Below are 13924 nucleotides of genomic sequence, written 5' to 3'. Positions count from 1 at the left end.
CAACTGTTCTTCTACCCTGACAAATCAAAAACCGCAGCATTCTTTTAGATTGTAACCATCAGAAGAAACTGACCAATCACAGCGCGCCACAGTTCTGTCACGCGCGTTTGAGTAGCAGAACCATCAGAACCCGCGTCTTAAAGACCGTGCTGAACTCTGAGCAAATCACAGCGCACCAGGATTCTTCCACGTGCCTCTCCAGAGTGACACGCCCACTGTCTGGAACGTGACAAATCAACACGCGGGACTCTTTCGGGAATGTTTGGAACACTGACCAATCGGAGCGCGCCGGATGCAGCAGTGGGCGTGGTTTGGAACACGCCCACCGGTTTATGCTTTCTTGTCTTGTTGAATGATCGCGTGCCGGAGTGTGCTTCCGGGGAGCGCGCGATGCGGTGAGGCTGAAGAGTGACCCTGATCCCGGACAGCGCGAGCGCGTGCACTTACCGGTAACATTCAGTACGGGCGCGCGCACTGGAGCCGGAACCATGCGCGTTCAGTTAGAAGGTAAAAAAACATATTTATAATTTTTTAGTACTGTAAACAATAACTTATTATTATTTTTATTATTATTATAGCAGCTCATTCTGAAAGGGAAGGATATTAATTGATAATAATAATAATAATAATAATAATAATAATTATTATTATTATTATTATTAACTATTATTAACAACAATAATTTTTAAAAGTATATTTAATAAGTATATTTTTCATATTAAGTATATTTAAAAATAATGTAATGTATTAGTACAGTAAACAATTAAATTATTATTATTATTATTATTATTATTATTATTATTATTATAGCAGCTCATTCTGAAAGGGAAGGATATTAATTGTTTATTATAATTATTATTTATATTTTTAAATCAAAATTAAGTATATTTATAAATAATAATATTTATAATTTTTAGTACAGTAAACTATGAATTTTTATTATGTTGTTGTTGCTTTAAAAAATAAAGTATATTTTATATTAAATACTTTTATGAATTTATACCAATAATGTACAAAATTATTTATTTATTTATTAATTTATTTATTTATCACTACCAACCCCAACAATAACAATACTACTACTACTAATAATAATAGGGCGGCACGGTGGTGTAGTGGTTAGCGCTGTCGCCTCACAGCAAGAAGGTCCGGGTTCGAGCCCCGTGGCCGGCGAGGGCCTTTCTGTGTGGAGTTTGCATGTTCTCCCCATGTCCGCGTGGGTTTCCTCCGGGTGCTCCGGTTTCCCCCACAGTCCAAAGACATGCAGGTTAGGTTAACTGGTGACTCTAAATTGACCGTAGGTGTGAATGTGAGTGTGAATGGTTGTCTGTGTCTATGTGTCGGCCCTGTGATGACCTGGCGACTTGTCCAGGGTGTACCCCGCCTTTCGCCCGTAGTCAGCTGGGATAGGCTCCAGCTTGCCTGCGACCCTGTAGAACAGGATAAAGCGGCTACAGATAATGAGATGAGATGACGTGTACTTAGTGATTTAATACTGTCCTTTTCCACTTGTAACCTCAGTCTTAGTTTAATAATTGAAGTTATAATAGCACTGTATTCAGTATTTATCAGAGTATTGCATCCCCCCTTTTTTAAGACATTGCTATAAATCTTTGAAAGCTTTGCATGCACTCTGTGTGTGTGTGTGTGTGTGTGTGTGTGTGTGTGTGTGTGTGTGTGTGTGAAGTTGTGTTTTGCTCTCCAGCTGCTTAACCACAACATTAACTCAACCATGTGACTCCTTTTTATCTTGAACTGGCTCTCAGCTTATCTCAGGCACTTAGAGGGATTGCAAAAGGCATATAAAACATTTTCCACCTTTTAATAAGTGTAAACAGCACTTTATTGTGGGGAATTGTATCTGCAAATAGGTTTTAATTCACTGGGTGTAGCGCAACACTGCAAAAAGGGCTCACAGCTTAGATATTTTTCATATGAAATGACCTTACTGATGTTCCCTCTCACCTCACCCTGACGCCCTGTCAGTTACTAGCCTCTTATGAGAGCTGTCTGTGTCTATCTTGAGCACATTTTGACCTACTGCTGGCTTGCTAGGCCTGTTACAGCTTCACCTGACAAACACCCCAGGACTGTGGGAGAGACTGGAGCACCCAGAGGAACCACACAAAGACACGGGGAGAACATGCAAACTCCTCACAGAAAGGCCCCTGTCAGCTATGAGATTTGAATCCAGAACCTTCTTGCTGTGAGGCACCACCGTGCCACCACTTACTGATATTGTTAACCCTAATTAAACATATGAGCCTTTGGGTTTTTTCAGAATGCAAGCCATAGAGGGAATAGGACACTTATTATGAATGTTGACTTCAATAAATAATTAACCTTGAAACGACTAAGTAAAGAGCAGTGTTCTCCCCAGGGATTTCAAATAGCATCCTGGTAAACTGTCATTTTGAAATAGCATTTTGCTTCTTGAAATAGCATCAAAATCCACCCTATATGTTTCGTAAATACGTTCAGCCCGTAAACAGGAAGTCGATGTGCGACAGACCTGAAAACGGTATACATGGTATAGAACCGCAAGCTAAAGTTCAGTACCAAATATCAAGCAGTTGTGATTTGTAGTTGCTGAGAAAAGTGTTACAAATCCACGCCATACGTTTCTTGAATACATCAGTCGGTAAACAGGAAGTCGATGTGCGACAGACCTGAAAACGGTATACATGGTATAGAACCGCAAGCTAAAGTTCAGTACCAAATATCAAGCAGTTGTGATTTGTAGTTGCTGAGAAAAGTGTTACAAATCCACGCCATACGTTTCTTGAATACATCAGTCGGTAAACAGGAAGTCGATGTGCGACAGACCTGAAAATGGTATACAGGGTATAGAACCCCAAGCTGAAACTCGGTACCAAATATCAAGCAGTTGTGATTTGTAGTTGCTGAGAAAAGTGTTACGAAAACGTTGTCAATCCACACTATCTCATCTCATCTCATTATCTCTAGCCGCTTTATCCTTCTACAGGGTCGCAGGCAAGCTGGAGCCTATCCCAGCTGACTACGGGTGAAAGGCGGGGTACACCCTGGACAAGTCGCCAGGTCATCACAGGGCTGACACATAGACACAGACAACCATTCACACTCACACCTACGGTCAATTTAGAGTCACCAGTTAACCTAACCTGCATGTCTTTGGACTGTGGAGGAAACCGGAGCACCCGGAGGAAACCCACACGGACATGGCGAGAACATGCAAACTCCACACAGAAAGGCCCTCGCCGGCCCCAGGGCTCGAACCCAGGACCTTCTTGCTGTGAGGCGACAGCGCTACCCACTACACCACCGTGCCGCCCCCAATCCACGCTATATGTTTCGTAAATACATTCAGTTGGTAAACAGGAAGTCGATGTGCGACAGCCCTGAAAACGGTACACACGGTATAGAACCCCAAGCTGAAGTTTGGTACCAAGTGACTATGATTTGTGGTTGCTGAGAAAAAGGGTGTTTCGGACGGATGGAAATACGGAGATACGGATGGACGGACAGAGGTAAAAAAACAGTATACCCCCCTCCTTTGGAGCGTGGGTATAAAAAAAGTTCTCTGGCTCTAATAAATAAACACAATAAACCTGTCCATTGAATTTATTTCACGCTTAAACACATCCCTGACTGCAAAACATTCAATAACTCCTGCTTTACTACACTAACTGCAGAACTCTGAACCCAGATTAATTTACGTATCGTGACGTTCAAAGACACTTCATTGTTTTTTCTTGGCAAATCGCTTTCCTTAAGCCATGCATGTTTGCTAAACCTTACAAATAAACTGTTATTTAACTTGAGTTAATACGATTGTGTAATCTTATCATCGCAACACACAAGGCTGCATGCTCTGATATTACAGATATGCGTGAAAGAAAGTCTCCCAATCAGACACGACCTGAGCAGCAGAGGAACGATCCTGATCCAGCCGAGGTCACATGGTGGCTCTGTTTTCGATCAAAGCTTCGCCTGTGTTTGCTTTATCTTCATCTAACTGTGATGAGGACAGATGGACATTTCCTGTGTCCTCTAATCAGATAAGGAGCAATGTGTGCTGTTTAGAGAAGGAGGAAAAACTGCACCACTAAAAAAAAAGAGAGCAATACGATGCAAGCAAGCAAGAAGTGCAGAGATAAAGCCGGCTCTTGTTTTCCGTTCGAGCTGAATAACTGAGACTGTGATAACAAAAGCGAAAGATGTGGTTCATCTAGTAGCTAGATTCCAATATATATGGAACTTTCAAACTGTGCATGTAGTCAAGAAAAAAAAAACTAAAATTTTGTGGACTTTTCATTAATATGAATGAGTTTGTCTCAGTTCATTTGCAGATCCTCCTAGCTGTTGGTCTGGCTATCTTCTGCTTCAGCCTCATGCTGGGCTGCATCATTTGTTGGCGCCGCAGGAAATCCCACTCGTCTGATAGTAAAGAGGAGGGGTTTTATCTGCACTCCACCTCTACGGATCATGTGACTGTGACTCTCAGGTCGTCTCCATCGATCAAAATTCTTCCAGTCAAGCAGCAGTATGAAGAGCTGGACGGTGATGTATTGGACTATCCATCTGAGGCTAGCAGCTTTACGCCGTCTGATGACAACCAGAGCACTTTTCCACAGGTCTCAACAAGTTTGAAAGTCCCTCAGAAGTCACGATTCGCCTTACGCCGCCTGAGCACCCCATCTGCCCCCTGTTCTCCCTTTAAACCGGCTGTCCATGGCCGAGCCTCGCTCCCAAGTATCCCTAAACTTACCCTGGGGTCTAAAACACGCCGCACTCTGGATCGTCGCTCAACAGTGACTGGAGACAGCTTCCTGGCGGGTACTGACCCTGAGCATTCGCCATCGAGCCAACAGGGGGAACTCTCTCCATCTCAATACAGCTCCAGTTTGAGCTCCAGACGCAGCTCCTTCACGAACAAGCAGCCTCCTGCAGTTCAGTTCACCTTGCTGTTCTGTCCAGCAGATGGCACTCTCACCATCACAATCCTCAGTCTGTTCAGGGGCTCCAGGAGGCTCAGTGGTGCTATGGTGCGTGCCAGCCTGCCCCCACAGTGCCCCTCTGCCTTGCAGGCAGTGCCGTCACGCAGAAACAGCCTGAGCCTAGAACCTCAAGCTCAGGTGTTCATTCTGAAGGTCGGATCTGTAGAAGAGCTTCGGGCCTGCACGCTCAAACTGGCAGTGTTCTGTAAAGATTTCTCAGGTCTCCGTGAGACACCGCTGGGTGATCTAGAGCTCAACTGTAGCGAGATGGACTGGGAGCCCGATACCGTCATCACATACAACCGTCAACTCAATCCTGCTAGGAGGCGAGTCAAAAAGGTATAGATCTAGTATACATACTGATACAGAAGCAAAACATTTTATTGTACCTTGAATGAAATATTGCTGATTTTTACCGTAACTATGAGGCTAATGTTGCGAACAAATTACAAGTTTAGCAGTTTGGCAATTGTCACACCTGTATGAGATGCGATCAAAAAGTTCCAGGACTGTTCCTGTTGCGAATGAACAGAGCATGGTATGGTCATGTGCATACAGAAGGAGTGAGCAGTAACTTTCGAGCAAACATCAAATTCTGTCTCAAACTCGGGAAACTGGCAACGGAGACCCTTAAAATGCTTCAACAAGCCTACAGTGATGAAGCAACGAGCCAGATGAGGTATTTCGAGCGGCAGAAGTCAGGTCCTGACACAAAATCTGCTCAATTTCTTGGACATTTTCAGCAGTCCATTTCATGGCTCTCCGTTGCTGATTTCCAGAGTTTGGCACAGAATTTAATGTTTGCTCTCCGCTCAAGTTTGGAGTTTAAATTCGTAGTAAAATCGCAAATCCGCACATGCACGTTGTCACAAAAACATGTGTAACACAGGTCCTGATGTTGGCAGAGCAATGTCATGTGGGATACTGACTCACCAATGTTCCTGTTCACTCCTACTTCATGCACGAGCATGACCATGCCACGATCCATTTGTCAGTCCTGGAGCTTTTTGATCGAGTCTTGTACATCAGGATTTATTCTACCCACATTCACTGGATATGAGCAATCGCACGCTCTGATTGGCTACTCTACTACTAGCCTATCAGCTCATATACCCTGAGTAGAGAAAAACAAAATGGTGGAGTGTGTTGTTGAACCAACCGAGGATGAAATAAAAACTCTACTTGAAAACAAAACCCCGAAAATTGTCATCAAGTATTTAAAAGAAACAGAAATAGCTAAAAGAATATAGTTCCCCCCCAATATCTCCTGTTTCACGCTCCAACCCAGTCGGTGGCGGTTAGTTAGTTATGGCCAGATTCTTGCCTGAACTGATAATCACAGCCAGTTTTTCTCTGGCTAATAAGACACAAGGTATGCCACTGCTCTTGTCGGAGCAGCTGGGGGTGAGGCACCTTGCTCAAGAGCACTTGAGCCAATCCTGCTGGTTCAGGGAATCAAACCAGTGATGTTTTGGTCCCAAAGCTGTTTCTCTAACCATTTGGCCATGGCTTCCCCCCCAAACGCAACTTTAAGTTGGTTTGCCAACTGCCAAAAATCCCTAAAGAAGAAGAAGCAGCAGCAGAAGCGAACCCCAAAAAATACAAAAAAAAAGCAACAAAATATGGAATAAAAATATTTGATGGTAAGAACACATCTTTTTTTAATTTTTCAAGAATTATTTTTATCACATTTTTTTCACAAATTGCTCCTGTCATTTCGCCGGTTGGGGCGGCATGGTGGTGTAGTGGTTAGCGCTGTCGCCTCACAGCAAGAAGGTCCGGGTTCGAGCCCTGTGGCCGACGCGGGCCTTTCTGTGTGGAGTTTGCATGTTCTCCCCGTGTCCGCATGGGTTTCCTCCGGGTGCTCCTGTTCCCCCACAGTCCAAAGACTGTGTTAGGTTAACTGGTGACTCTAAATTGACCGTAGGTGTGAATGTGAGTGTGAATGGTTGTCTGTGTCTATGTGCCAGCCCTGTGATGACCTGGCGACTTGTCCAGGACGTACCCCGCCTTTCGCCTGTAGTCAGCTGGGATAGGCTCCAGCTTGCCTGCGACCCTGTAGAACAGGATAAAGCGGCTAGAGATAATGAGATGAGATGAGATTTCGCCGGTTTGTTTACATTTTAAGCGGAAATGGTTTTGTCGGACGTTTTGTATAAAGTTTTTACTTATCGAATTTGCAAAAAATAAAAATGCTCCGTTTCTCAAAATCCAGTGAATGTGGATAGAATAAAACCGTTATTCCACTCAATCTTGCTGTACATGGCTTATAGCCGCTATCAACTCATATACGACTTGATTTCATGGAATAACTGTAATAAACTTTTTGGTCCAGCAGCACCATTTCACAAAAAGTTGCATAAAAAAAGCAAAATAAGCCTTTATTTAAATAATAATAATAATAATAATAATAATAATAATAAGTATAAGTATAGAAATCCAAGTGGAAGTATTGGAATGTAAAGTGGAATTCCTGTAGTGGATATTTGGACACAGATTGCGCAAACAGAGGGTGGAGAAGCTCACCAACATCTCCCATTAGTCATCAGTCATTAGTCATTCTGGTTATCACGAGCTCTCTAAATAAATAAATTCACTACAAATTCCACAACAAAGAATATCATTTGTCTCTCATTCACCACACTCTCAGAAAATAAAGTACATTATGGTACCTTTATTGGTACAGCGGCTTGTCACTGGATCAGTACCTTCTAAGGTACTTATTTGTACCCTTTAGATACTGCTTGGGAACATATATGCACCTTTTTTTTGTCCCTAAAAAGGTACACAGAGTTACCATGAGGACCAATAATGAGCCCTTGGTGGTATCCATCCATCATCTGTAGCCGCTTTATCCTGTTCTACAGGGTCGCAGGCAAGCTGGAGCCTATCCCAGCTGACTACGGGCGAAAGGCGGGGTACACCCTGGACAAGTTGCCAGGTCATCACAGGGCTGACACATAGACACAGACAACCATTCACACTCACATTCACACCTACGGTCAATTTAGAGTCACCAGTTAACCTAACCTGCATGTCTTTGGACTGTGGGGGAAACCGGAGCACCTGGAGGAAACCCACGCGGACACGGGGAGAACATGCAAACTCCGCACAGAAAGGCCCTCGCCGGCCACTGGGCTTGAACCCGGACCTTCTTGCTGTGAGGCGACAGTGCTAACCACTACACCACCATGCCACTCTTTCCTCTGATTGGCTGATGGCTCAGAGGCAGTGTATGACATATGCATTCCCAAATTTCCCACCAGTTCTGACCTGACTCCTGACCTGACCACCTCAATAACCATTAAAAAAAAAAGAAAATCCTATACACTTCACAACTCAATGCTGTCTGAGGTCAAAATGTGGTAACAAATGATAACCACGGGCGCAGATAGAGGGTGGGACGGGTGGGATTCGTCCCACCCAGATTTAAATTCACCTCGTTCGGTCCCCCCCACTTATAGGGAGGAAAAAACGTCTATGCTGTCTTTCTTTGCATAAGGCAAACCTCATGGAAAAATCAAAAGACTAATTACCATTCAGTTTATTGAGGTGCACAGCAGTACATACATAGTTGCAACAACTCACATAAAACAAAACAAAGACTGATATTCGGTTGGTTGAGCTGCGCAGACTGCACAGGTTGCGAGCTCGAGCTTGGTTGCTATGGTTAACCACAACAAGTTTGACAGGCATATCGGGGACAGCTCCTAGTTCAGGACCCCAACACGGCATGATGAAGGGTGCGAAACCGAAAAGGCAGAAAACGATTGCATCGTTTTTTCAAAAAACAATGACTGTAAGTAAACTGTGCCTTACTTTATCATATCACCTTGCAATTTTTTGATAGTCTGTTCAAAGTAATGTCGTAGTGAGTAATGTCGTAGGGGGTGGGGTGGGGTTGGTTTGCTGGCAGCTTTGTCCCCCCCCAGTTCAAAAAACGTATCTGCGCCCCGATGATAACGACTGTATATGCTTGTGTTATTTGTTAGCTGAGGCAAATTACAGACAGACACCAAGCATTATGCTTGTTTTTGCAGTAAATTTGTGTAAATATAATTGCTCTTTTAAATGAAGTAGGTGGTATGATGTAATATATAGGAGATTACACGGTTACGTGAAGATATGAAGTTTATCTTCGAGTGGTGAACATATTCATGAGTGAACGAAGAGAACGAGTGAAAATATTTTCAACATGAGAAGATAAACTTCATACTTTCGCGCCACTGTGTAATGTTCTTTATATTATATGGATACGTCCACACAAAAAAAAAATACACAAGTTAATCAAAAGAATTTTCATTTTGAACCAGTTTGCCATTTTGACAAGTCAGCGGGAAAACACTGGGAGTGACATCATTGGAGTGAAATATCAGGAATTATTATCCATACAGGACACATTTTTGATGGAATAAAAACGTGTTCTATTCCCTTCCAGTGGGTTCCATTCATTTGGTTTGATAGCATGCAATATTGTTAGCATACCGCTTACCATATGTGTATTACATCACTCTACCCAATGGAGAATGAGCGTTGAATATGGTTTACGATATTGCATGGATGGTTGTCAAGACAACATGATGTTACATGTCGGAGATGTAAAACTTCCACGCTAGCAAGAGACTGTGACAATTTGTAAACAAACATGGCCGCCAGGTTTGCTTCGTTAAATATGTAAGATTTTGAGAGGATTTTGAAAGAGAAAGATGCTTCGAACACCCAAAAGGAATGTATAATAATAATAATATTGGCTGGCTTTTTTTCATGGTATATCAGATATATTCCATTCAGCTACTCATCTTCGACTTGTTCAGTTTCATGCTAGCTGAATGGAATATACAGTGGGGAAAAAAAGTATTTAGTCAGTCACCAATTCTGCAAGTTCTCCCACTTAAAAAGATGAGAGAGGCCTGTAATTTTCATCATAGGTACACTTCAACTATGAGAGACAAAATGAGAAAAAAAATCCAGAAAATCACATTGTCTGATTTTTAAAGAATTTATTTGCAAATTATGGTGGAAAATAAGTATTTGGTCAATAACAAAAGTTCATCTCAATACTTTGTTATATATCCTTTGTTGGCAATGACAGAGGTCAAACGTTTTCTGTAAGTCTTCACAAGGTTTTCACACATTGTTGCTGGTGTTTTGGCCCATTCCTCCATGCAGATCTCCTCTAGAGCAGTGATGTTTTGGGGCTGTCACTGGGCAACACGGACTTTCAACTCCCTCCAAAGATTTTCTATGGGGTTGAGATCTGGAGACTGGCCAGGCCACTCCAGGACTTTGAAATGCTTCTTACGAAGCCACTCCTTCGTTGCCCGGGCGGTGTGTTTGGGATCATTGTCGTGCTGAAAGACCCAGCCACGTTTCATCTTCAATGCCCTTGCTGATGGAAGGAGGTTTTCACTCAAAATCTCACGATACATGGCCCCATTCATTCTTTCCTTTACACGGATCAGTCGTCCTGGTCCCTTTGCAGAAAAACAGCCCCAAAGCATGATGTTTCCACCCCCATGCTTCACAGTAGGTATGGTGTTCTTTGGATGCAACTCAGCATTCTTTCTCCTCCAAACACGACAAGTTGAGTTTTTACCAAAAAGTTCTATTTTGGTTTCATATGACCATATGACATTCTCCCAATCCTCTTCTGGATCATCCAAATGCTCTCTAGCAAACTTCAGACGGGCCTGGACATGTACTGGCTTAAGCAGGGGGACACGTCTGGCACTGCAGGATTTGAGTCCCTGGCGGCGTAGTGTGTTACTGATGGTAGCCTTTGTTACTTTGGTCCCAGCTCTCTGCAGGTCATTCACTAGGTCCCCCTGTGTGGTTCTGGGATTTTTGCTCACCGTTCTTGTGATCATTTTGACCCCACAGGGTGAGATCTTGCATGGAGCCCCAGATCGAGGGAGATTATCAGTGGTCTTGTATGTCTTCCATTTTCTAATAATTGCTCCCACAGTTGATTTCTTCACACCAAGCTGCTTACCTATTGCAGATTCAGTCTTCCCAGCCTGGTGCAGGTCTACAATTTTGTTTCTGGCGTCCTTTGACAGCTCTTTGGTCTTGGCCATAGTGGAGTTTGGAGTGTGACTGTTTGAGGTTGTGGACAGGTGTCTTTTATACTGATAACGAGTTCAAACAAGTGCCATTAATACAGGTAACGAGTGGAGGACAGAGGACCCTCTTAAAGAAGTTGTTACAGGTCTGTGAGAGCCAGAAATCTTGCTTGTTTGTAGGTGACCAAATACTTATTTTACCGAGGAATTTACCAATTAATTCATTAAAAATCCTACAATGTGATTTCCTGGATTCTTTCCCCCCATTCTGTCTCTCATAGTTGAAGTGTACCTATGATGAAAATTACAGGCCTCTCTCATCTTTTTAAGTGGGAGAACTTGCACAATTGGTGGCTGACTAAATACTTTTTTGCCCCACTGTGTCTGATAGACCAGAAAAAAAAAAAAACGCCAGCCAATATTATTTAAATATGTCACTCAAAATTGCGAGTTTTTCAACACGTGAAGATAAATTTCATATCTTCAAGCCAGCATGTGATTTTATTTTTATTATATTGACACATTCACAAACAAAAAGTCCCCAAATTTATCAAAACAATTCATCGATTTCCTCACAAGTGACACAAAGAGATTTGTCACGGTTTTGGTTCTCCATGTCCCAGATAGAGCTCGTATGAAAAATACGAGTGGTGTATTTCCCAGTAAAACACTCGTGCCTGTATAATATAAAGCTGTATGATCTATTCAGACTGAAATAAAGAATTCATTCATTTAGTTAGTTAGTAAGTACAATAGTTCTAGAAATACTATACAGTGGCATGCAAAAGTTTGGGCACCCTGACCGAAAATGTCTGTTACTGTGAATAGTTAAGTGAGCAGAAGCTGAACTGATCACCAAAAGGCATAAAGGTAAAGATGCGACATTTCTTTAATATCTTCCGCAAGATTACATTTTTATTTCCATCATTTACAGGTGTAAAATACCAAAAAATGAAAAGGACCTGAAGCAAAAGTTTGGGCACCTGACATGGTCAATACTTAGTAACACCCCCTTTGGCAAGTATCACAGCTTGTAAACACTTTTTGTAGCCAGCTAATAATCTTTCAGTTATTACCTGGGGGATTTTCACACATTCTTCCTTGCAAAAGGCTTCCAGTTCGACAAGTTTCTTGGGCTGTCTTGCATGCACTGCTCTTTTGCGATCTATCCACAGATTTTCAATGATGTTTAGGTCAGGGGACTGTGAGGGCCAGGGCAAAACCTTCAGCTTGCGCCTCTTGAGGGATTCCATTGTAGATTTTGAGGTGTGTTTTGGATCATCGTCTTATTGTAGGACCCGTCCTCTTTTTAACTTCAACTTTTTTACAGATGGTGTGATGTTTGCTTCCAGAATTTGCTGGTATTTATTCGAATCCATGCTTCCCTCGACCAATGAGATGTGCCCTGTGCCACTGGCTGCAACACAACCCCAAAGCATGATCGATCCACACCCATGCTTCAGAGTTGGAGAGGTGTTCTTTTCCTGGAATCTGGCACCCTTTTTTCTCCAAACATACCTTTGCACATTGTGGCCCAAAAGTTCTATTTTAATTTCATCAGTCCACAGGACTTGTTTCCAAAATGCATCAGGCTTATTTATATGTTCATTTGCAAACTTCAGACGCTGAATTTTGTGGCTAGGACGCAGGAACGGTTTTCTTCTGATGACTCTCCCATGAAGGTCATATTTGTTCAGGTGTCGCTGCATAGCAGAACAGTGCACCACCACTCCAGGGTCTGCTAAATCTTTCTGAAGGTCTTTTGCAGTCAAACAGGGGTTTTTATTTGCCTTTCTAGCAATCCAACGAGCAGTTCTTTCAGAAAGTTTTCTTCATCTTCCAGACCTCACCTTGATCTCCACTGTTTCTGTTAACTGCCATTTCTTAATAACATTACGATCTGACGAAACATGAGCCTGAGAGCTATAAAATGATCAGTACATCTTGAAAATGAGATGACTCGGATTAGATTTAGATGCGGGAAAGCTGTGATTGAGAAATGCAGTGCATCAGATATGCCTCTGGCCTGTTTGGTGATGTGTCATCAGCTCCAACACGCTTCCTGTTTCTGAGGCCAGCACTGTACCCGTGTGTGCCTGGTGTTCCTGCTTCAGCCAGGTGACGCAGGTGGATGGAAAATGCACTACTCTGTTCCTGTAATAATCCATATCACATTCAGTTGCTCTATCGCCGTGAGAATGTGGCTTTGTAATCAGAGCGTAGCTCCCCCTTTCCCCGTGTATGTGTGTGTGTGTGTGCACGTGCTGCATTTTCCACTCTGTTGTGAGATGGTGATACGGATTACTGCTGAGTGACTGGAGTGGCACAACACCCACGCTTTGTCCTCCGTGAAGAAGGAAAACCATGCCAGAGGGCATTACTGAGAGAGTGAGAGAGAGAAAAAAGTGTGTGAGTGTGAAAGACAAAGCAGACTGAGATTAAATTAAGTTTACACAACCTTCCATTTACCGCAAACGTTGTTTGTTGTCCAGTGTTTGCTTCCAGGTTGATGAGGCTAACGTAGTTTAAAGCTATTACACTACAGCTTTGTTTAGCTCTTGATCCATTTCGTCAGAAGGTGTCGATTATTTTTCTATAACAGCAGGTCTGACAGTAGTTTCGGCTCTAGTTCAAATCACAGGCTTGAAAAAAACCCCTTGTTATTTAACAAAGAAAAACTTATAGTTGTTGATATGGTGAAGATTCTGGATGGAGATGTCTGTTTAACATTCCTGTAAAGAATCTCCAGTGTCTGAGATTTGTAACCAGTAAGGCCATCCTTAAAAAAAAATCCGTTTCCTGTCCACTGGGTGAGCAAAAAAATTTTCAGTCGGGAGGGAGGGATTTTTTTTTTATATGGATGGATAAGAAATCGCAATGCTG

At 42.7% G+C, this 13924-nt stretch overlaps 1 protein-coding gene across 1 annotated transcript in view; it reads left to right on the top strand.

The window, feature by feature from the left end:
- The first annotated feature begins 473 nt into the window (after nt 1-473).
- LOC132887537 (synaptotagmin-7) overlaps nt 474-13924 on the top strand; it is a 33266-nt gene continuing 19815 nt past the window's right edge. Inside the window, exons 1-2 of the mRNA XM_060923004.1 lie at nt 474-507; nt 4321-5318. Coding sequence (XP_060778987.1) covers nt 489-507; nt 4321-5318 — 1017 coding nt within the window. The 5' untranslated portion in view covers nt 474-488. The remainder of the gene's footprint in view (nt 508-4320; nt 5319-13924) is intronic.

The sequence above is a fragment of the Neoarius graeffei genome, chromosome 6, assembly GCF_027579695.1.
Source record: "Neoarius graeffei isolate fNeoGra1 chromosome 6, fNeoGra1.pri, whole genome shotgun sequence".
Lineage (NCBI taxonomy): Eukaryota > Metazoa > Chordata > Actinopteri > Siluriformes > Ariidae > Neoarius > Neoarius graeffei.
Note: the sequence above shows the minus strand (reverse complement) of the source record. Positions and strands in the feature narration are given on the sequence as shown.